Raw genomic sequence first — 25,287 nt, 5'->3', positions numbered from 1 at the left:
TATCATTTTTTTCCAATATATCGAAACTTTTATTGCTCGTGAACTTTTTCAGTGTGCAGAAGACAGGCTTCGCCGCAGTCTTTTTCACCGACATGGATGAATGCGCGAATAACAATGGTGGTTGTCAGCACGAGTGTAAGAATACGATAGGCTCCTATCAGTGTTCCTGCCACAATGGCTTTACACTTCATGAAAATGGCCACGATTGTAAAGAGGGTGGCTGCAAGTACGAGATTACGGCGCCCGTAGGCACCATTACGTCGCCCAATTTTCCTGAGTATTATCCTGGCCGGAAGGACTGTGTTTGGCACTTCACTACCAAGCCGGGACATCGTATCAAACTGGTCGGTTTACATTTTTATGACTTTCAAGGGACACAGATCACGAAAAAGATAGCTGTAAATGTTCAAAGAATTTCGACGGTTTCTATTTAAATGAACTTTATATTCACGTAGGTATTCAAAGTATTTGAAATGGAGTCCCATCAAGAATGTGCTTACGATCACATCGCCATTTACGATGGGGATTCACCAGAAAGTCACACATTAGGCCGCTTCTGTGGTACTAAGGAGCCTCATCCAATTTCAGCAACCGGTAATCAGATGTACATGATCTTTAAGAGTGATGCTTCCGTCCAAAGAAAAGGTTTCCAAGCAATACACAGTACTGGTAAGTTAACAGTCGTTATTCAGGTAGTTTCTTCTTCTTCAACATTCGAAAGTCATTCTATTTCTTTTAGCCTGCGGAGGATATCTAATGGCAACGGATAAGGTAAAACATCTGTACTCGCACGTCAGATATGGATATAGTAATTACGATCACGGGACTGATTGTGACTGGACTATCGAAGCACCTATCGGCAAGAATGTTCACCTATCTTTCTTCTCTTTTCAATTGGAGTATCAAAGTGAATGTGGTTACGATTTCGTTGAGATATTCTCCGGTTTGGATGCATCCAATCCATCCTTTGGTCGACTCTGTGGCAACTTGGTATATATAATATATGTATACTTTCTTACATTTCCATTAGTTTTAATTAGTTTTAATTAAAATAAAAAATCATATTTGAACTAACGGCTGATGGCTTTGTTTCAGAACAAAACTGATTACGTATCGACGAGCGAGGCACTTCTCGTACGATTCCGAACGGACGACACGATATCGTTCAAAGGCTTTGTAGCTATTTTCGTTGCGGTAGATCGGCAAGATAGCGATGAGAGTCAGGGCGGTGAGGACGATGAGGATAATGAAAATCTCTGATCCGTCGCCGGCCTCGCCAATCGATTGGGTTATGGCTTTTGAAAAGTATTGCCTATAAACCCTGCGATCGATCCTACCAAACGAATCATTGAATCGTTTGCTCGTTGGATCTCGTTCGATCGTCGAGGTCTGGACACCGGGAGACGCTCTCTCTTTCTATTCTTATTATTTGTTTTTTTTTTCTTTTTTATATATCTTTCTTTCGACGATTTTTTTACATAGATAAAACACAACGTGTTCCCTCGCTAAAGTCAAACCTTACTCCGTTTAAAAACTTAGGTATACTTTTGCGAGGATGATAAACTTAATCGAATGTGTCCCAGTATTTGGTTACTCGAAAGTCGATAAAAAGGATATCGATATTATCAACTCGATCAGTAAAAACGATCTTTGGAGTAATCCAAACGCATATCGCCTGCCAAAAGTTTCGATCTTGTCTTAAGAAAATATTCAAATCGTCCAAAATAATGCGTGTGTGTGTATATAGAATATTACATACGGCAATTTTTCTCTTTCTTTCCTTTTTTTTTCTCTCTCTCTCTTTTTTTTTTTTTTTTTCTTTTTCTCTTTTTCTTCGACAACTTATTCCAACGAGATTTATGGCTCTCATATTATTATACATATTTAATAGACACATATCGAGTACTATCTTAAAAAGTTATGATTGTAATAAGAAAAAAAAAAAGAAAAAAAAAGAAAAAAAAAAAAAGAAAAAAAGAAAAAAAAAAGAAATGAAAAGGAAAGAAAATGTCGAATGATAGAAATAGAAAAAGTTGTTTAAAGATTTCGATACTCGAACTTACGAATATCAGAACGTTCAATCTGAAAGTTTGAATACGAAAAACAACGGAAAGATGTAAAGTAACGAATGGCCAAACTGCCATTGATTATACTTAACTTATATTGTCATTGACTAGTGTTCGCGCGATGCCTTTTCGCGACGAAACGATATAATTCTTAATATAATATATATATATATATATATATATATATATATATATATATATATGTGTGACCTTCAATTTCGGCCTATTATACGGCCGATCAACGTGCCATGTATATTTAATTATAAATCACGTTACTCTGAATATTAACTAATACCTTGTCCCAAAGTATACAAAGTCCTTTACGAGTCCAGGACTTGGAGAACAATTTTCGAAGATGACGATAATCCTTCAACGATCTTCGAAATAATTTTCGACTGTTTCCCTCTGTCTATCTTTTTCTCGATAACTTTTCACCACTGCCTCGAGATCGTGACAACAATCGATTCGAGATATCCTTTGGTATACGACAACTCGACGAACATGACTGCCGAAAGTAATTCGTTTCTTTCTCCTTCTTTTTTTTTCTTTTTGTCTCTTTTTTTTTTTTTTTTTTTTTTTTTTTTTAAATAAATCGTAAAAGGCTAAAAGGTACGCATTTCGAAAGTATTAGTTTCTTTTTTTTCTTTTTTTTTTTTTGACACGTCCGTCGTATACCAAAGGACTAAATATAATAATTTTATTCTGTACAATATAGATGTCATTTTATGGAAATAATTCACGTACGAATCGTCATAAAAAGGGAAAAGAAAAGAAAAAAAGAAAAAAGAAAAAAAAAAAAAAAAAGAAAAATTGCGATTGATTATTAACGACTAACGATGAAAAATTTTTAATCGGTCATCGTATGTTATATTATATGTATCCTTAAAAATACGCTGAACGTTCGTTGTAAATAATAATGTTTAATCTTAGAAACACGTCGCGACGTTTTATAGATGGTTTTTAGATTCTCAATATTCTTATCCCGTTACGGACAGCCAAGGAAATAAATTTATCTTAATTAACGTTAGAAGAGAACATTAACAGTGTTACAACGGCGATAAAAGATAAAAAAAAAAAAAATAAAACAAAAAAAAAAGAACAAAAAAATAAAAAACAAATAACAAATAACAAGCACATAACATTAAGCCTACGTACACACAATTACTCCGCCATTCGAACGGTACACCCTATTAAAATCTTAATTCTCCGTATGTATATTTAGTAATTATTTGTTTATTTATAAAAAAAAAAAAACAAAAAAAAAGAAAAGGGAAAAAGACTGGCGCTAAAAAAGAACAAGGACGAAGCAACTTATTAAAAATTGGATTTTAGATTCCGTCGATCGTTTATGTAAATAGTACACTGCCTTCTATTCCGTATCCTTCCCAAAGATAATATCCTTATTATTATCATTTTTAACGCCAAGGTATATATACATATATATATATATATATATATATATATATATATATATATATATATATACATGTATATCTTTATCTTTAGTAATAAAGATACTTATCTCTTCGACTGAGTCAAAACTCTCGAGATTACATTTGGAAATATTATTGCGTACGTAGAGTTTAGAATCTAGATTTATCCGCGCCAGTATATGAGTTAAGAATTAATATATACGTATGTATATGTATATATATTTATATACAAATATAAATATATATACATGTATGTGTGTGCGTACACGCATATAAAAAAAAAAAAAATCTGTCCTTCGAAAGTTAACATTGCGTATAGTCTCATCATAGAGATGATCATGAATGTACGTAGAATTTATTGCAAGATATAATGTAAGAGAAATTGGTCGCATCGAGTTCCTTTTTTGTAAATTATATGTGATTTCGCTCTCAGAAGACAAAAAAAAAAAAAAAGAAAAGAAAAGAAACAAAAAAGAAAACAAAAAAAAAAAGACAGAATAAACGTTGCAAGTATTGTATCTCTTATCTTGATCATATATTATATATGTATATGTATGTATGTGTATATGCATTTTATGAATACGAGTTAACGATTACAATTTTATGTAACATTCGTTATCACAGGTCGATTTATCGCACTTTTATCACCCAACAAACGTATCACTTTTATTTCGAAACATTTCTCGAATAAAACGATCAACGAGTTTGTCCTTTTTTTGTTTAAAAATATGAATCTATTCGAATCGTAAGGTAAATATTATATTTAATAATATTAGCGAATTAATGATGTTTTTGGAATCGATTCTATTGGAAAGACCCGTTTATATTATTAAATTTCATTTCACGTTTCCATGCAATTCATTAAAGAAATTTTTCATTATACTTTCGCATAAAAAGATTTCACTCTTTCTCTCTCTCTCTCTCTCTCTCTCTCTCTCTCTCTCTCTCTCTCTCTCTCTCTCTCTCTCTCTCTCTCTCTCTTACTTTCTAAATATCGATTTCTATAATATACATACATCTATATATTGTATAAATAATATTTATAATAATACAATTTTTCAATGTAAAAAAAAAAAGGTAAAAACAAAAGGATAAAAGATAAAATAGAAAAACGAATATTGCAAGATGATAAATGTAAAACGTGTGTGAATCATTCCGTTCGAAAGTAATACTTCCGTTACACGTCTTGCACTTTTTATTGCTGGCAAGTCGAAAAAGATCTTGCCAATTTCGACTACTCCTGACTCATTGTCAATGTCTCGTGTTGTTGATGATGCATTATGTCACCAGAGTCTTTTTTGCACTTTGGCTCGAACGCAAAATAAAATTCATCGCGTGAACGATGTTACAAAACACTTTTTAAGTTTCTCCCAGTTCAGGATCCTTGTCCTTTATTTGGCTTGGTCCAGCATCATCATCTTGTGTTTTAGGTCCGGTACCATTGGGCATTCGATGATATTGACTCTTCCAAGTGGTACTTAATGGTCTTGGATGATCTGGACGATCGTATTCTGAATCATTTTGTTTAATCTCATCATAAACATGCTCGACCTTCTTCCCATCCATCTCATCGATACTATGGTAAACGTTTAAATTTGGATTCCCTAAATCGGCATCTCTGTTCTTTAAATCATATTGCAGTCCATAGGCACCTAAATAAAAAAAAAAAAGAAAAAAAAAACAAACAACTCGTTTTGTCCTTTTAATTTGTTTTAAGATCATTATAATGGATCGTTAATCTACCTTTACAATCATCATCATCTTCCATGCTTCCACCAAAACCAAGTTTAGCTCTCTCATTGTTAACATTTTTATTTGTGCCAAGATCGTTTCTAATTTGGCGATTATTCAATAACGTAGTCGTACCATCGTCATATCTCGAAGAGCCTTGATAGGCGTAAACAGGATTATCGAATTGATTTCGATCTATAATGATATTTTAGATATGTTAAATATATTTTTTAATAATAAAATGTAACTTATTAATAACTGTCTATTTAATTATGTGATGACTTACCAGGTACAGGATCAGCAATGTATTGAACTTGGGCTATCTCGTTCTTCAAATCTGCCACTCTACGACGATGATAAAACCAAGCTGTCACAGTCACAGCGATTACAATAATCGCTGCAAATATACCTGCTATCACACTACCATAACCGGATTCTTCCTTTTGTTGAACATTTTTTGAAAAGAGTTGTTCGTCACAATTTTCACCTGTAAGTCATGTTTTTTTTTTTTTTTTTTTTTTTTTTTTTTTTTATTATAATAATATTTTCTTTAAATATTTATCTGTTTATTATGATGCACTAACCTGTATAACCGTATCTACAGATACACCCTTCAGCAGGATGACACGTGAAGAAATCATTCTTACATTCGCAAGGCTCCATGCACTGATCACCGTAATAACCCTCAGGGCAAACTATTAAGAATTATATAAAAAAAAAAAATCAATGGTGAGATATAAAACGAATGTTTTATAATTTAAAAAGTCAAACTTACTTTCGGTACACCTGATACCTGTCCAACCACGAGAGCAACGACAATGACCATCACTGGATCTACATCTACCATGTTGACACTTGCAATGTTGAGTACAATTGACACCGAAAGTACCTTGTTGGCAAGGAGTTTGACAGGATTCACCTTGCCATCCTGGCATACATTGGCATATTCCAGTAACATGATGGCACTCTCCACCATTTTTGCAATAACAATGACTGGCACAATTTAAACCGTATCTGTTAGGTGGACAAGGATGTTCACAGGTAAGTCCCATATAGCCAGAACGACATACGTATTCGCCAGTGACATGATCACACGTCATGTTACCTTTAATAAATAAAAACAAAAAATATATCAAATATACAATGAAACGTAATAAATATCAAATTTATCACTTCATTGAAATATTATTCGTTCGATTAATTTTAATAATTTTTATACTTACTAATTCTCTGTTCGACAAGTCTCTCTGGCGGAACAAAAAGAAGCAAAAAGTAGAAATAAAATTCTATATATACAACAACAACTACCGTTAAAATAGAAGGAGTAAGCATACATCAAACACTACCCATTACCAAAAAGTTATTCGCTATCGTTCATTATTATTACAAACGCATACTCTCAAAGTGTATTAATTATAACATTCCACCTACTTTTAATGATTATCTTACCGTGCTTTTTTTCTGGACACTTTTCTTTACAGCGTACACCATACCAGCCTTGCGAACAAGGCTGAGAACAATCCGGTCCTTCCCAACCTCTCGCGCAAATACAATTTCCTGTGTCTGGGTCGCAAGAACTATTGTTCATGCAGTTGCACTGTGAATGACAATCCTCGCCGTAAAGACCCTCTGGGCATTTTGTCTCACACCGGATTCCTACGTTTTGACATTGTAGTCAATACCGTATTGTGAACAGTATCCAAGAATAGATCCATGATGATGATGATGATGATGATGATGATGATGATGACGATGATGGTGAGAACGAACGTTCGATGGATAAATCGATGAAGACAATTAATAAAAATAAAATACAAACCTCGCCAGTCTGGCTTGCAAATGCAATGGCCGGTTGTTGGATCACAGTCGATGCTGTTTTCAGGATGACAATCGCATTCCTGAGTACAGCCATGTCCAAAATATCCTTTTAGGCAACGATCCTTGCAGAGTTCACCGACAAAGCCAGCCGCACAAGTGCATGTGCCTATATGATTAAATAACGTGACGTATGTTCTCCGATTTTCTTTTCTTATCTTTTCTTTTTTTTGTTTTATATTGTTTACAAACAAGTGTAGGTGCAAACCGAGACAAGTTAAAAAGAGTAAGAATTTGTTTCATGATAAGATGCAGAGACTCAAAATATTAGTGATATTAATCAATGAAGATGTGTAAGTAAATATGGTGCCAATTAGAATTTTACAACGAAAACGTTACACCCAACTCCCTTACCATTTTGTGGATTGCAGGAGGCGTTATTAAAGCAGTTGCACTTGTTCGCACAGTCCTTGCCAAAAGACTTGTCGTCGCAGGGACGATCGCAGAGAACACCATCCCATCCTATCAAAATATTACAACAATACGTAACAATGCATTACTTACCTTCATCTGCTAGTTTTCTTTATCAATGACTTATCGAAATATAATAATCTACCATTTCACGTACTCTCTACAAATTTGTTAACGGACAGCGATGCAGAAAGAGAAACAAAAAAGAAGAAGGAAAAAAAAAAAGAAAGAAAGAAACCATTTTACGTGCACGGTACGAATTTTTACAAAATACTTTCTCGATTTTTGTTTTATTCATATAGAGAAACGAAAAAAAAAAAAGAAAAAAGAAATAAAAAAAAAAAAGTAAAGAGAAAGAAAATCTCTCAAGTGCGTGATCTCTTCGTCTATAACAATTTTTCAATAATTTTGTCTCACCTGCAGTGCAATTGCAACGGCCATCCTCGGGTGAACACTTAGCACCGTTTTTGCAAGCACACCTCTGAACACAATCCTCTCCGAATCTATTTTCAGGACAGATTTCGCTACAATCTTCTCCTCTGTAACCAGCTGCACAAATACAAGTTCCATTTATCGGAGAACATTGAGCGTTGTTCTTGCAATTGCAATGTTCCTGACACCCTTTGCCATAAGTATATAACGGACAAGTTCTACTACAAGTTTCACCATCCCAGCCAGCTTTACAGATACAATGACCAGTCCATGGGTGACAGAATTCTGTGTTGTTTTGATCGCATTGACAAACCTTCGAACAAAATTTCACCCTTTATTATGTTTCTCGATTTGATTTACAATTTTAAATTATTTTACCTTGGAACAATTTTCTCCCCAGACACCATCTTCGCAAACTCTTTTCTCACATTTCTCTCCTTCCCAACCTGGACTACAGATACAAGTACCGTTAGTCGCTGAACAAGTGGCACCGTTTTTACAATCGCAATCTTCCGTGCAATTCAAACCGTATTTGTCTTTTGGACAAATCTTCAAACACTGTTGATTAATTGAAAAAACTTGTTAAACCTAGATAGATAATGGACGATCAAGGATTATTATTATTATTATTTAGAAAAATCTTTACTTTATCATCGTAAAAGCCAGGTTTACATTGACACTCTCCGGTAACGTGATGACAGCCACCACCGTTATAACAATCGCAGATCCCCGTACAATTTTGACCCCAGAAACCTTCCGGACAACGATGAGCACATACAGAACCCTACGATAATATAAAAAAAAAATTGTTTTTATCTTGACAATAAATTTATCGTCTATTCGAATCTAAATAATATATGAATGAACAATGATCATTTATATGATACAATAATTTAAAAAAAAAGAAAACAAATTATTCATACACCTACCATCCAACCAGCTGAACAGTAACAATCGCCATTCGTGGGAATGCACACTCCACCATTTTGACACGTGCAATCTGACTTACATTCATTCCCATGTTTACCAGCAGGACAAAGATTATCACACCTAAAAGGTACAGCGGTTCGTTATCTAAATCTAATCATTTTAAATGAAGAAAAAAAATATATATATATACATATCTAATTAAAACAGTACAGAAACTTACAAAGGACCTGTGTAACCAGGAGCACAGAGACATTCTCCAGTTATGTGATGACAACTTCCACCATTTCTACATCGACATTGTTCGCCACAATCCTGACCAAACTTATCTGGTGAACATGTTTGATCACAATACTTGCCTTTCCAACCTCTCGAGCATAAACATTTCCCATCGAAAGGATCACAGGTTGCATTATTTTGACACATACAATCTTCTTGACAATTTCTACCCCATTTTCCCAATGGACATTCTATATATAAAATAAGAAAAACAAAAAAAAAGAACATTTTATTCAAATATTAACATCTAACTACGAAATCTTTTAACGAATGAAAAACTTACTGAAATCACAGAGAGGTCCACCATAACCGGATTCACATTTACAAACGTCCGGTGCGATACAAGTTCCATGTCGACAATCTTCCGAACAAATGGGAATGCAACGATCACGACTTGTTGTTTCAGTATAACCACTGCAACATTCCTCTACTGGTTTTTGCTTCGTTATTTCCTAAATTGTAGCGGAAGATAAAAAATCGAGGGATTGGTGCACGCACATATACATATATGGTAATGTTTAAAAGTATATACACATATATATACATATATATATATATATATATGTATATATATGTATATATATATATATACATTGAATATGGTAAAAGTGGAGCAAAGAAAACTAGTTGCCAAGCTAACCTGTTCCCTGTAGACAGTCTTGAAAACAACTTTGTATTTGGAACATCTCGGTGGGAAGCTTAGACACCATGTATTCTCTCGTACGGTGTAAGGTTTCTGCTCTGATACTTTTACAGTGATCTTGTAGCTGAAAATAATATGTTCTTTCGTATATGCACTAATTCTTTGATAAGATTAAAATTAATTTATTAACTCGTTAATCTGTTATAGCGGCTAATCGATGTGACCTACTTTATTAAATTGGAAAAATTAATTACTACGAGTGTAAATCGAATTATTAAAATGAATATAAAAATTGAAATAATGCAACAATTAAATGACAATTTAATTAATTCAACAAATTAAAGTAATTAATTAATAAATAATTTTTAATATCGATTCATTTCTATTTAATGCTTTAATAATGATTATACTAATCATTTTCATTTATACTACAAATAATATAATTATTGAATTAAGTAATGAATAAAAAATAATAAGAATTTTATTCTATCAGAATATAATTCATTGATGAATGTGTTAATTGTGAGTAAATTTTTTAAAATTGATATGAAAAATTCTATAAATACTTTGACGGTAATTATAAAAATAATCGCAAAAAAAAAAAAATAAATTTGAAGATTATACTCACGTATCTTGACGCGTGCAAACATTCGGTCCTTCGAGCACAGCCAATGCACTCGTAGAGATCAGTGCTATCACCACAAACACAGATATCATGTGCTCTGATAAGACAGCCATTTCGAATGAAAGATGATGGTCACGATGATAATTATTATTATTATTATTATTATACAGTCTTTTCACATTGCTTTTTTACGTGTAACGAGATACGTTCTCTATTGAGAATCTATATCAATGTATATCCAAGTAAGAATACATCCTTTGATCTGTAAATAAAAAAAAAAAAAAACAATTGAGGAAATTGTAAATTCAAAGTATATTCAAACAAAAAAATATTTATATATATAAAATTATATATATATATATATATATATATATATATATATATATATATATAATTAAATATATATTATAATTTATAGAAGCTTAATGTTATAATTATAATTAATTATTATTAATTAAAATTGTTCAGTACGTTATATATAAGTAACGTAATTATTTATATTGTTCAAATAAATAGAAGTCTATATTGTGTATATCTTATCACATGATGATAATTATTATTATTTTTAAATCGCTTTTATATATTTAACGTAATACTTTCACGATCAATGATCTTCCTTAATTCATATCCAACAACGTACCTTTCCATTTATGAATATAAAAAGAATTATTTCAATAGAAATAGTAACTCGAGCATATTACCATATAAAAAGGATAGATATTATGTTGATATTTGTTAAAAGTGAAACCGGTTGTAGTTACGAGCGTCATTACGTTATAAGAACATAATGATTCGCGGAAAATCTATCTCTAGATTTTTTTTTTCTTTTTTTTTTTTTCTTTTTCTTTATTATTTGCTAGACTTTAAACCGTAAATGAATCATATCCGATCTTGCTTTTATAAGAAGAATTAAAGAAAGAAAGAAGGAAAGAAATAAAAATAAAAGAGAGAAAAAGGAAAAGAATTTCTCTGAGATTATTGAGGATTTATAAGTGTTGACGCAAGTGGTAAGATAAGAAATATATTGTCACTATTGTTCGAATAAAAAAAAAAAAAAAAAAAAAAAAATATTCAATTAAACGCGTATACTTCAGAGAGGGGCTAAATCGGACAATAAATAAATATAAGAGATAGATTCATAGATCGTACGGGTCATGAGATTTTATAAAGTTTATATTTAAAATAGCAATTTATCATTGATAAAGCTGTATATTCATTTAATTTTGCACGTGCAATATTTTGTCCTAAATTTAATCATTCCAAATGTATTATCCTGACATGTTCGCGACCAATCAGTATCACTTCTTCCCTTTGTTTATACTTTTTATACTAACTTTTTCTTTTCCCTTTTCCTTTTTTAATTTCCTAATTATCCTTGCGGTTAATTCACCACAGAAATCATTTTAAACATTCAATCGGAAATATTCAATCACGCGAACACATAACGCGAAATACTTCTGAATCGTTCGATATCGTAACATTTAATGCGAATACACTCGTAATTCTAAACTACAAATAATAAATTTGTTATTGTTAACGAACACAATCAAAATTGAACGCGAGACACGTGTTACAATATAAATTAAGAATAAATTAATCAATAAAATATATTAGATTTAACTTTGAATATTTCTCATAGTATTTTATTGTTCAATCTTACGATAATAAATATATGGCTTAATGATCTTTAATTCATTGAAATTCTGTTTTTAAATAACAAATATTAAAACAACGAGATTAATTTGTGTAATATGTACGTACAAATACAATTGGAATTCTTCGTTCAATATCTTTTATTAAATTCGATCATTGAAAAATAAATCCAAAAATTTAAATCTAAAGATATATAAAATTATAAAATATATAAAAGTATATAACAAAAGTATTTTTACGTATATGATCGCAAATGTAATATTTATTCATACTAATGAATTTTTTTTCTTTGGGCATTGTCGAACATAACGAAGAAAATATTTTAAAAGAAATAATACTCCAAGTAATCATTGGTAAAAATCTAAAAATAAATACGTTGAAAATACGTAGATCCAAAATAAACAAATAATAATTCGTGAAATGAATGATCATTCGTGAAACGTGCCAGGTTTGTTGATACGTCGATTTAACTCAGAACATTCATAAGCTCCTACGGATTTTATCTTTGGCGACGCCTAATACTTAAGACATAGCAAAGGAAATAAGAAAGAAGAAAAAAAGAAAAAGAAAAAAGAAAAAAAAATATTTCTCCGATCATGGACCGAATTCTGATTCAGAAACTTACACACGTGTTAGATATACTATGCGACGATAATTATTTTTTCTCATCGCGTGACTCGTTTCGTGATTCATATATGCGAGAGTAAATTCAATCGATCTCATGCTCGAGTATGTAGTCGCGACCGGAAGTCAAAAATCAACGAGTTAAAAGTATTCGTGGAAATATTTAAAATGAAGAGCTGTATAGAAAGGTCTATTAACGAAGAAAAAAAGAAAAAAGAAATAAAAAGAGAGAAAAGAAAATATTCGATATTAAAATCTTTCTTCTTAATTGTTTAATTAATTTAATAATTAATTAGAACTGAATTACTTGCAAGCTATTAACTTTTTTTCCAATCTTCAGGAATCCTTCCTTTCCTTCTTCTCTTTTTTTTTCTTATCAAATTGTTTAATTAATTTGTTTAATTAATTCATTAAAATTAAATTATCTACAAATGATCGATTTTTTCCATCACTGGATCAAATTATGCCATCAATGTTCGATAATCTGAAATTGAATTGATTTTGTTTGAAGATATTTTTTTAACCAATTAATTTTGTCGTCATTTACCGATATCTTTCCATTGACAGTTTTCTTTCTTAATATTTGCTATCCTTCCCGTCCCCCTTACCCCTTTCTAAAAAAAAAAAAAAAAAAAGAAAAGAAAGAAAAATCTAAAGAAGCCATTTCAGTCGCAATGAATGATTTGAAAGTTTTCTGAATAATAATTATAAATCTAAAATGAAATTACAGCTTGGTAGTTTTAATAATTGTATAACGTAAGAATTGTTCGATGATAAATATTGTTAATAATTTTTAGATAATTCTTTAATGAAGATCACAATATTGTGGGAATTTGTTGTGTGTTTAATTAATTTTTTGTCATTTTGAAAATTGATAATTTGTTTCTGTATAAGTTGATCCAATTTTTGTTTTTTCAACTGAAAAAACCCGTTCACTTCCTTTTATTTTTCTTTGTTTCAGAAGTTCCATGCAATATTGAATTCATACGAAATATACGCTCTTTTACGTTTTCGAATTAATTATCAACGTGAGATTTACGTGACAGGCGACGTGTAACGAAAAGTCACGAGACGATTTCGTGGAACTCAATAATAAAATATAATTCAGGGATTGTTAGAGTTCATAATAATTATATACCTTTTACCTAATAATCGTCTAATTTTATATTCTAATTTCAACCTCATAATAATGAAAACTTTCAATGATTTTCTATTGAAATGATTTTTATTTCTTTTTTCGAGGGATAAAAGACTTCGATAATTTTTTAATAACATTAATCGATTCAATTTACATCGAATCGATTGATAAATGTTTCAAATAACAAACGTTATCCTTGAAATAAAGATGCTCATTGTCATATGATAGCAACGCATGAATCAAATGGACTATGACTAATCTGAAGAGTATGAAGAAGTGATTATCAATTTCTTTATGTTTCTTTATTTATTCGATCCATTCCGAATGACATGAATAAAATGAATAAAATGATATCCTGCAAAATATATAACAATAACAAAAAGAAGAATAATAATCGCGATACTCTAACAAAGAGACATATCGATATCATATTTTTAATTATTATTAAAGCTTTCGTGAAATATTCTGTCCAAACCTTTTACAACTTCAACCCTCACTAATCCTTTGTCTTACCCTAAATCCTGTCATTCCCTTGAGTATTAAAGGATCTTGTCGTAGGGATCTTGTACCGAGTGTTTCCTACATTTTCATATTTACTTTTAATGTCTGTACATATCCATCTATGTATGTAACAAATTATCATATATTATAGGATATAATCATTATTATCACGTACTTGCATTAAGTATGTATATGAATGTACAATGTTACGATTTATACACGTGTAGATGTATACGTGTATGTAATATTTAGTAAAATAATATTTTTCTATGTGTATACATACATTTACATTCGTTTATATTATTTAACTTTTAAACTTATAAATTCTTTTTTTTTTCTTTTTTTGTATCTAAGAACGAATTATAATATAATATTACTTACACTAGTATATTAATTATACTTATAGTATATATATATATATATATATATATATATATATATATATATAATATACTAGAGTAATATATTTATATTAGTTTTATACTATAATATAAATATATATGCCAAACGATTTGTGATACTTATTATCATACGATATTTTATGTTCTCTTTAAAAAATATATTCGTAAAAATATACTTTGAAAATTATTTTCAAAAATTGAGTTTATTATAAGAAAGAAAAAAAAAATATAAGATACATTTTATATCTCACGAATGAATTCTTTGAAAAATCAAAATCATTAAATTCTTCGTACTCAGTTACACTCGTTGATCTATCCTTTCATTCTTGTCTAATTCAAGATAATTCATCCTCGCCCTTCTAATTTACACTTCTCCAATGACAAAGTCATGCATTTCTTGCAAGTTTCTTAAGATACGAATAAGGTTTCCTTAACTTAACGTTCGTTTTCTTACTTCTTCCTTATCTATCGTATAAAACATCACACGAGATAAATTAACTTCAATATTTCTCAATCTTCTTCATCCTTGTCAAATATTTTTATTATTTTACGAAATATATTAATTATAAATTAAAAGATTCTTTCCACGATAACGACAATTCATATGATTTTCAAGCAAATTGGATACCATCGTAAAATAATTTTCCTATCTCGAATTCTTTTCATTAGTTAAATCGAATAAGATAATACAAAATGTCTAATCTATTCATATGATAAAGTATTTCTATTCTTTCTATAAATATCTCTAGAGTATTACGCCAATGCTCGAGCCAGCTGTGTTGCATGATCATGTTTCTATCAGAGGTACGTAACACGTGTTGACCATACGCACATACAAACAACCTGTATTCTTGAAATTATACATTTCTTCGCACATAATATATATTTCGTATAAAATAAAAAAAGAAATAAAAAAAAAAAAAGAAAAAATACAATTTAAAATGAATTGTATCATTAATATAATTATCAAAGAATTAATATAAATTTTTCAAATCGTAGGAGAACATTGAGCACCCCTGTTTTAAATCCAGACAGGTCTCTCTCTCTCTCTCTCTCTCTCTCTCTCTCTTCCTTTCTCTCTTTCTCTCTCCCCTTCTCTTGAACGTGCATCATACACGCGAGGGACTCAATAGAGTCCCTCTAATGACGAAGCTGGTACGTATGATGTACAGGCGAATAGTCGCATTACGAGCGCATGAGAATGATGCAGGAGTGCACAAGAGAAGTGCAACGAAAGAGAAAGACATAGAGTAATAAGAGACTTTAACAAACAAAACATTGATTATTATCGTCCCTATTGTCTCCTATGCATTTATGATAATACACACACACACACACACACATATATATATATATATATATATATATATATATTTATATATTTTTTTTAAATCTTAAATATTTTATTATACTATAAAAAAATTCAATTAAGAAGAAAAAAGAAAGAGAGAAAAGACAATGTCAATAACATTGAATCGTCATCATTAATAATAAAATGATTTCATCAAAATTAACGCATGTCGGACGTGCGATAAAAAAGAAAACGAAACAAAAAAAAAAAAGAAAAAAGAAAAAAAAAAGAAAGAAAATAAAAAAGAAAAGAAGAAAGAAGAAATTATTTTACGGGAAAATATTTTTTTTTCGTTTGACTCAATATATGCGGTGTCTGGTTTTTTATCGACTCTGCGTATACGTATACATGTTTATGTAAGTTAACAGGAATAATTGAAAAAATATTGTCTTCTTGAAGAGGTACATATATATATATATATAAATACATGATATAAAGACAAACAAGTGCAAAGACACATGAATATCATGCGTAGGCGTCAATGCCACTTGACTGGATGTGGGTGTTAATGTATATATGTATTTTTCTATGTATGCATGTATGTATATGTATGTATGTATAAGTGTATGCAATGACAAAACGAAATCATAGAAGGTAATAGAACAAAAACTATGCATATTCTATGCATTAAATTTTCTCGAAGTTATGTAATCGTGACATTTCAATTTATTAATTTTTTTGTTTCCAATGTCTTCTTCTTCTTCTTCTTCTTTTTCTTCGTCTTCTTTTTTTACTTCTTTTTTTTTCTTTTCTTTCTTTTTTTTCTTTATTTCTTTATATCTTCCCATGCTTACAAAAAAAAAGAAAAAAAAAAACAAAAAAAAAACAATCAGAAGAATTTCGTTTTATATTTCGAAAAGAATTTCTATAGTGATCGAAAAATCGAGGATAGATCTTTTATTGAGATTTCGCAATAGTGCCTACCTAAAATAAAACAAACTTCGTCGAGAGCCAAGAGAAAGTTTGCCTTCGAATTTTTTGCACGGCGATTCGATCGACCGGGTATTTTCGTTTTTAAAGTAATCTATCATTTGGATGCATGACATATTTTAATAATAATGACATATAAATTACATATTTATTTATGTAAATATATAAATGTATTTTGTCAGTTTTATTTCATTTTCTACAGACAACATTAATTATTACTTTATATCCGAAATTTTTCATGCTTCACATTTTTAAATATAAATTATTATTATTATTATTATTATTATTATTATTACTATATATAAAATTATAATTATACTATACTAAATATAGCATACATACACACATATGTATGTATGATATTTAAGTATAAAACTAATATAAGTATATTAAAGTATATATTATATACTAATGCAAGTAATATTATATAATTCTCACATTATATAATTAGTTTATAGGTACGAAAAAGAAGAAAAAAAAAGAAAAAAAAAATTGAGCTATATAGCGTTAAATGATATAAGCTAATGTAAATGTACGAATATATTATATAAACGTGGAAAAATATTATTTCAAATGTAAACAAAAAGATTAATTCACGAAGAGTCATTATGACGAAAGAGTAAACAAATTGATTCGATACGAAATTATTCTAATAAAATCGGATACGATCACGATCGAGACGATCGAGATATCGTTTGATAACGTTTCATGAGAAGACGAGAGGGGTCCGACCCTTCTCTATACCGACTAGAAAGGGAGTTAATTCGTTTACGTCGAAAAAAGGGAGAGGTAGAGAGACGATGAAGAAAGAGAGAGAGAAATAGTGTGACAGAAAGAGAGAGAGAGAGAAAGAGTAAATTTCCAGGAGCGTAGCGAGTACCATACAACTGTACAGTGCTGATCTCAAAAACGTGAGTCACAGGATGTGAGCCGACTTAGTGATAAATCTTTAACAAAATCAGTTATCTCTCTCTTTCTCTCTCTCTCTCTCTTATTACGGGATATGCATCATTGTATATAAACTTCATGATAAAAACAAAGGATGAGAGAATGATGAAGAAGAGAGAATGATGATCTGATCATTTCCTGAAGTCGATCTTAATGTAAGAAAATTGAATTATCTGACCTAACAAAGGAAGCAAACATTTATTTTCAATCTTTCCTATTTACTTTCTCTTTCTATTTCTTTTTTTCATTTATCTAATCATTAAAAGGACATTGAACTTAGGAAGCACAAGATGATAATAAAATATAGATTCGAAAATTCTGTTCGTTATCATCAGATAAAAAGAGGAAAAAGAGAGAAAGAGAATTAATCAAGTCTGAGTTGATTCAATGATTAACATTAAATTTATGAACTTTAATCGTGTATTTATTTCTAATGAAAACAGTTGTATAATAATTACGTACGAATGTTAATTAAAATTCAATTATCCGTCATAACATTAATTTGTATAGTTATATCAATATCAGCATAAATCAAAATATAAAATGTAATATTTATGATGTCTTCAACTTTAATTATGACATCAGAAAATATTTGAATTGAAATGAATTAGATTTTTCTCTTTTTCTTTTCTTTTCTTTTCTTTCCTTTCCTTTTTTTCTTCTTCTACTAATTCTTGAAAAAAAAAAAAAAAAACCGAACATATTTCAATCAAAAGGAAAGAGTTATTTCACGTTGAAGAGAAAGAATTCGACAACAAGGTAATTTATTAGCTGAGTTATTTATTTCATGATGCATTTTGCGCAATTCCCAGAAATGCACACGGCCTGGTGAAGAAGTGAAAGTCGATCCAACGACAACTAACGTAATACACTCTGCCGATAAGGACATGGAAAAGAAGGTGGTGGTGAATCGAAAAAGTAAAGGATAGAAATATATCTTTCTCCTATTTCTTTTTGTATGTTTTATGAGATACGAAATCGACGAGGTGTCCCACGTATAATTCATATTACGCGAGCCTACGCCGGAAATATTAGCTTTCTGACTTGAGACTATATTAACTCGATTATATCTTCTCGATGACTTCCTGGACACTCTAATCTCTAGAAGAAAGTTAGCTATATATATATACACATGCATGTATCTCCGATAAGTGAGATTATTCGTTTCATAAGTATATTAATGTATGAATAAAATCTTGAATGAGAAAGTCAACCAAGTATCTGTTCTAGAAATAAAATAAAAAAAAATGAAAAAAGAAAAGGATAAAAGAATAAAGTTTTACGTTGATTCATAAGTACCATAAATAAATTTATTACGATAAAACGATAATGTAAAAGCTGTGCAAAATGATAAAATCAGGAATTCTAATTATAAAATATTCACATTTATTTTGTTTGTATAAAAAAAAAAAAAAAGAAAAGACCAGATACCCATTTTTTTTCTTCTATTTTTAAAACTAACAGCTAAATTTTCAGTGTGATATTTTATTGAGATTTTAGAGCAACGAATTTCTCTCATCAAAGAATCTCGGTTTTATGAGGAACGTAAAATCTATAGAGAGAGGGAGAGAGAGAGAAAGAAAGAGAGAGATACAACCTCAGTTCTTGAATTTTTCGTGCTTTTCATCGTACATCTCTATTTAGTGAGATAGCCGTCCTTGACCTCAAAGCTAAATCGATCAACTGCAGTGAGATGCTTCACCTGGCGAGTGTTACTGCATTTAATTACAATTTCTTTTTTTATTTATTTCTTTTTCGTTGATTTAAATTTTAACATACCATTTTTTATTGGCAATTTCTCGTCATAAAAAAAAAAAGATTTTAATTTAATAGAGATTTTATTACTTGTTTGTTCTTCTGAAAAACTTATTGATTCGTAATTTCTCGTCAAATAAAATGTATTTATTTAAATCTAGAATAGACGTAGATGTTAATACATTTGTTGTATAAAAAAAAATTTTTCAATACGCAAACATTTTTCTTAAATACAAATTTATATTCAAATGAGATATAAATATTAACGTGCTTATTATCGATAAAACTTTCATCATAGAATAAAAAATATTAATGTAAAAGAGATTTAAAGTTTTAATATAGTTTTGTTCTATTTCGAAAACTTTTTGGTTTTGAAACACTCATTATAGAAAACAAAAAAAGTTAGATTTAAAAGAGATATGAATTTTAATACGTAGATATTTGTTGTTTACGAAACTTTTCGATTTATAAAGTTGCGCTATAAAAAAAAAAAAAAAGTAACATTAATAATTCGATTATTATTCGAAAATAAATCAAACAATATGAAGTTAAGATAACCGAATAAGAAAAATAGATGAAGGAAATAAGGAAAAAAAAAAAAAAAGAAAAAGAAAAAGAAGAAAAAGTCCCAAAGAGGAGATTTTCTTTCTTTGCGTATCTACGAAGCCATCATTCTTAAGCACCTCCTCTCTCGCTAGAAGGTCACAAAGGTATTTCATTCTTTCGTGACGGAATGCAAAAGAAATCTCCGAATTTTATTTCTACAATGATACATTCGAGACTTCCTTTCGATTCGACTTTTCATCGACGATTTTCAAGCTTTCGATTTAACGAAAGTGAAAAAAGAGAAAGAAAAAGAAAAGGAAGAATTTTGAAGGAATAAATAAATAAATAAATAAATAAATAAAAAAAAGAAAAAGGAAAGAAAGAAAGAGGCGGGAACTTTCAAATCATTCGCACGAGATCTGTTGACAAAAAAAAAAAAAAGAAAGAAAAGAAAAGAAGGGAAAAAGATAAACCTCAGTGACGGAACTTAACGAAACATGACGATCGTCTAAAGTAGTAAAATTATTGTTTCGATATTTCGTGATTTAGTTCCCTTCCTCCCTTTTATTTTTTTTTTTTTTTTTTTTTTTTTTTTTACAAATCCCTTATCGAACGTAAGGGAACATTGACCCTTGGACAATAATCAAACAACTAAAAGAAGATAAACTTTAATACTGTTATCATTGAAATTATCAAAGTTACTACTTTCTTTCTATTCTTTTTACAAATTAAATATATCTACTGTTCAGAGGTCAAAAAAAAAAAAAATATGATAAAGCTTTACCGACATTTTTCAACTTAGTTTTAAATGATCATGTACCGTTCGATGAAAGGCGGAAAATCGAATTCCTCTAACAAATCGCATACTTAAACGAATTCTATTGGAAATTCTTAGAACGTTTTTATGCAAAAATGGCCTTCGTGTGATTCGCATATTAGATCCGTTGTATACAACACAAACTTCTCACATTTATTATTATTCTCGGAAACATGATTGTTACGTGAGAACGAACGAATAAACACTATTTTAATTTCAAAGTTTTCTTCGTTATCACCATTGTCCATTTTCATTTCCTCGGTCATAAGATAACATTCGAATTTATCTTAGTATCTTAGTTATGTTCATTCCTCCGTCGGATACTTGAATCTTTTTTTGCTTTGAGTCAAGAAAAAGAGACACACACACAGAGAGAGAAGGAGAGAGAGAGAGACAAACAGAGAGACATTTATGAGTTTCTTTTAACGATTAACTCGCGAAAGCGTTAATACATATGTACAGAAGTACATACATACATACATGGATACATACGATATATAGAAGCCTTCTCCATTCACCATGAATTCGGTCAACTAACGTTCTCTACGCCTTCTCGCAACTAATCGCATAAGTTTTCATTCGAAAGCCTTCATACAACGTTCTAAATATTTTTACGACTGAAGTTAAGTTTATTACTTAACTCGAAAGATCGTAAAGATTGTCAATCATTTGTGTAATTATAAAAGAAAATTTGATTTAATATAATATTCTCAATTTATAGCTTAAATTTTTTATAACAAAAAAGGATTATAATTATTATATTCGTTGTATTATCATATGTTTATATAATTTTTAAATTTTCATTATCTATCGAACGATTATTTAATACGAAAATTTGTTAAAATTGATCAATCGTCTGTATAATTATAAAGCTAAAATTCTTTTTAAAGATCGACACTCTTTCGATTTGCAACTTAAATATATATCATTTGAAAGAAAATAATAAATATTATATTATTTACAATTTTATATATTTATGTACGTTTTAAATATACTATCGATTCAACGATCAATTTGAACAATTTTAATTCGAAAAATCATAAAAATCAACAATCATCAATCAAAAATCAATAATCAATAATCACCATTACGATTATCATATTCAATTTATTCCTAATATAATAATTAACAAATCAATAGTTCTTAGAGATGTACCATTGTCACAAAAAAGATAATAAATACAACGACATAATATCTTTATATATATATATATATATATATATATATAATATATAAATAACACTATATCATAAAAATAAACGAAAAAATCTCGATTCTCAATTTTAGATCAAACAATACGTTCGAGAATTCGTATTTAATCTTTTGAAAAATAAATTTAAAAAAAAGAAAAATCATACATGGAATGCAGCATGATGTAACTCGCGAAGTTTATTAAGAGTATTGAGAAAGAAAAGAAAAAGAAAAAAAAAAAAAAAAAAGAAAAAAGCAAAAAAGAAAGAAAGAATACTTCCTCTCTAAAGTTCTTTTTCTCTTTATCACGTACACTCTCCTTTTCTCTTCTTCTCTCTGCTGCCATTAATAACATGGCAGCATTAATTCCCCAACGAAGCATAGAACGTAGCAAGTATAAAGAGACCAGTGGCAGTTCATTGAGCGGAGGACTCGATGGAAGGCATACGAGGCAAGATGGCCTCGTTCTCTTTCTCTCTTTCTCATCTATTCTCTCTCTATCCATCGTTTCTTTTTTTTCTTTTTTTTTTTTTTTTTTTTTCCTTTCATTAAGCATTGCATCTGAGTGAGCATTGTCAAGGTGCACTCTTTCGCTTCCATTTATACGCGAGGAAATGCGACGAAATGGAGCAGGTCGTCGGACTTATTCAAAGATTGCATTGTTCTCTAAGCTTTACAAAACATTGCAATAATAATGATCCATTGATTTTATTCCTGATTGAAAAGAAAAATGAAAAGAAAGGAAGAAAGAGAAAAGAAGAAGAAAAAAAAAAAAAAGGGAAAAAAAATAGAAAAAAGCAAATTGGAACGATCCAAAATGGTGGGCCAGACAAAATAACTTTTAAACGATATCTTCGATATCCTTTAACATTTTTATTTAATTTCATTGTTAATTTCATTCGAGAAAACAAACTCGAACGAGAGCTAATAATAAAATAATCTTTTTACAAAGCCACAAACATACATGCGTATGAAGATAATCATTATTTAATAGATAGAAGGCAAAATAACGTTGTTTAGATCGATATCCGATCGACGGTGAATAATCAACGGTAAAAAAAAAAAAGGAATAAAATGAGATGTTGAATTAAAATTAAAAATGAAACGAAGTAAAATGGCGAATCTCTGACGTAATATTAATTAATATTCTCTTAATTTACTCTGGATTCGTTAAAAAAGAAAAAACAGAAAAGAAAGAAAGAAAGAAAGAAAAAAAAGAAAAAAAGAAAGAAATATAAGAAACGAAGAGAAATGAATAGAAAAAAGAAAAATTATAATCGCGAGCGTATGCGTCATCGGCTTTACTTGAATGAATTTACAAAAGAATTTTAACGTATGACCAAACACTATATTTGATCTTTGACCCTTAAAAGTTCGATAAAGACGTTATACGATATTTACGAGCAATACTTCTGTCAATGACTATCCCTTTTTTTTTTTTTTTTATTTCTTTCTTTTTATTAAAATAAGATAGAATTTAGTTCGATTATATTATCTATTTAATTTATATTTATGAGAAAGATTTCACTGGATGGAGAAGAGGGAGGCGGGTAGGGGAGGATGGGTGGGGTAGGGAGGAAGGAAAAAGAGGAAAAATGTTTTGATATAAAATTAAATGAGTCGCGAAGAACACTTGAGACTTCATTACGAGAGAATCGAAAATACAATGATCGTTTTTGTAAGAACTATAAAGATATCATTAATAATTCCAATTTTTTTCTTTATCATCGTCAATTACATTTCTTTTATTTTATTGCACTGCACGATTTTTCTTTTTCGATATTGCAAAATTTATCTGTATATATACATACATATATGTATGTGTATGTATATATATATATATATATATATATATATATGGAATATCTGTATCAATAAATTTTTTTTTGCTCATCATGAAATGTAAACTCTCTAATAAGAGACAACAAACAAGAATATAATACTTTTGATGCTACAAATGCCGTTATACGCATACAACGTGACTAAGTACCGTGCATCCCTATTCCTTCGTGTTTGTATTTTATACCTGGAACTCTTGGATGAAAGAATAAGAAACGTTCGAAGAATGAACAAGAAAAGAGGCATTCATTTACGATCGAGAAACGTATATAAGCTGCAAAGAGAAAACCGGTTTCTTCGCTGACCGATCGTATTTTTACTCGAATGAAGAACAGTCAAGTAACCTTCTTGGAACTCTAAGCAAGTTTTACTGTGGTTGTAAATTAATCAAAGATCAATCCTATCAAAGTAGATCGTTCAATTTAAAAATATGTTTACGAGTCAATTAAAGAGAAATTATCTTCGTTGAAATTATAAAGTCATCTTATATATGTCAATCTTATTTAATATGTATAAACAATTATTATATTTGATATCGTGGGAAACAATGAAGAGTCATTGCAAAAAGAATAAAAATCATTCGTAACGAAGCTAACTGCGTTTTATCGAGAACTTCCTGGATCAATTACTCAAATTACGTCATGACGAATATTTATTTTATTTGCTTCAATTTTGAATTTCATTTTTTTCTTTTTTTTTTTTACCCAAAAACAAACAAATATCGAATTTCCAATCGTACGACACGAAAAGTAACTCTTTTCGATGAGAAATATCGAAAGAGCAATAGCCAATCTTGAATATATTTCATCGTCAATTATTTATTATTAATCTTTTTGATCTTACTTACCCTCTTCTCGTAATCCGATAGTTATTCCAAAATTAGTTCACCTACTTTACCGTAGCTTTAAAAAAAAAACACTCACAAATTGACTTAGCGGTTTAAAACCACAAGCTCTCACATCAGCGTTCAAAGTTCTACTGTTATGTTCTACTGTTATAAACTCAATCCAGAAATTCCCATCTACTGTGTAGAAATGATAAGTAGCGCCGCTTAGTTTATATTCCGGAAAATAAATAAAGAAGTTCTTTGTTGGCGTCGATAATTAATAAATCTGTTTTATCGATAATAGGTAAAACATTTCTCACGATAAAACTAAAATTATGCGATAAA

At 29.6% G+C, this 25,287-nt stretch overlaps 2 protein-coding genes across 9 annotated transcripts in view; one reads left to right on the top strand and one right to left on the bottom strand.

Annotated features, from left to right (window-relative positions):
- Nucleotides 1–4,381, top strand: part of LOC124425793 (bone morphogenetic protein 1) — a 43,456-nt gene extending 39,075 nt beyond the window's left edge. For all 5 annotated transcript variants that reach the window (XM_046967090.1, XM_046967003.1, XM_046966911.1 and 2 more), the window contains 4 exons: nt 53–344; nt 456–669; nt 740–990; nt 1,096–4,381. In XM_046967090.1, coding sequence (XP_046823046.1) covers nt 53–344; nt 456–669; nt 740–990; nt 1,096–1,260 — 922 coding nt within the window. In that variant the 3' untranslated portion in view covers nt 1,261–4,381. The remainder of the gene's footprint in view (nt 1–52; nt 345–455; nt 670–739; nt 991–1,095) is intronic.
- Nucleotides 4,382–4,505: 124 nt separating this feature from the next.
- Nucleotides 4,506–25,116, bottom strand: LOC124425523 (protein draper-like). 4 transcript variants are annotated; one of them, XM_046966016.1, is made up of 18 exons: nt 24,964–25,115; nt 10,426–10,684; nt 9,795–9,921; nt 9,438–9,606; nt 9,099–9,345; nt 8,878–8,998; nt 8,595–8,732; nt 8,327–8,506; nt 7,934–8,261; nt 7,460–7,567; nt 7,050–7,214; nt 6,680–6,886; nt 6,454–6,477; nt 6,006–6,335; nt 5,815–5,925; nt 5,517–5,717; nt 5,243–5,425; nt 4,506–5,151 (listed from the first exon to the last, which is right to left on the bottom strand). In XM_046966016.1, exons 2-18 carry the CDS (start codon nt 10,533–10,535, stop codon nt 4,859–4,861), a joined length of 3,042 nt encoding a protein of 1,013 aa, XP_046821972.1. In that variant the 5' UTR covers nt 10,536–10,684; nt 24,964–25,115; the 3' UTR covers nt 4,506–4,858. The 4 variants fall into 4 exon arrangements, with proteins under 4 accessions (XP_046821972.1, XP_046822140.1, XP_046822061.1 ...); XM_046966184.1 differs by lacking the exon at nt 7,460–7,567 and having other exon boundaries at nt 24,964–25,116; XM_046966105.1 differs by lacking the exon at nt 6,454–6,477 and having other exon boundaries at nt 4,507–5,151.
- Nucleotides 25,117–25,287: the final 171 nt, after the last annotated feature.

This window comes from Vespa crabro, chromosome 1 (genome assembly GCF_910589235.1).
Source record: "Vespa crabro chromosome 1, iyVesCrab1.2, whole genome shotgun sequence".
Taxonomy (NCBI): Eukaryota; Metazoa; Arthropoda; class Insecta; order Hymenoptera; family Vespidae; genus Vespa; species Vespa crabro.
Note: the sequence above shows the minus strand (reverse complement) of the source record. Positions and strands in the feature narration are given on the sequence as shown.

What these genes read in the sequence shown, in the direction of transcription:
- LOC124425523 (XM_046966016.1), bottom strand. Translation starts at nt 10,535, where the DNA reads ATGGCTGTCTTATCAGAGCACATGATATCTGTGTTTGTGGTGATAGCA. An exon ending in GTGTCCAGAAAAAAAGCACG is followed by an intron (nt 6,478 to 6,679) that starts GTAAGATAATCA and finishes TTGTTCCGCCAG; the next exon opens with AGAGACTTGTCGAACAGAGA. An exon ending in ACTTGTCGAACAGAGAATTA is followed by an intron (nt 6,336 to 6,453) that starts GTAAGTATAAAA and finishes TATTTATTAAAG; the next exon opens with GTAACATGACGTGTGATCAT.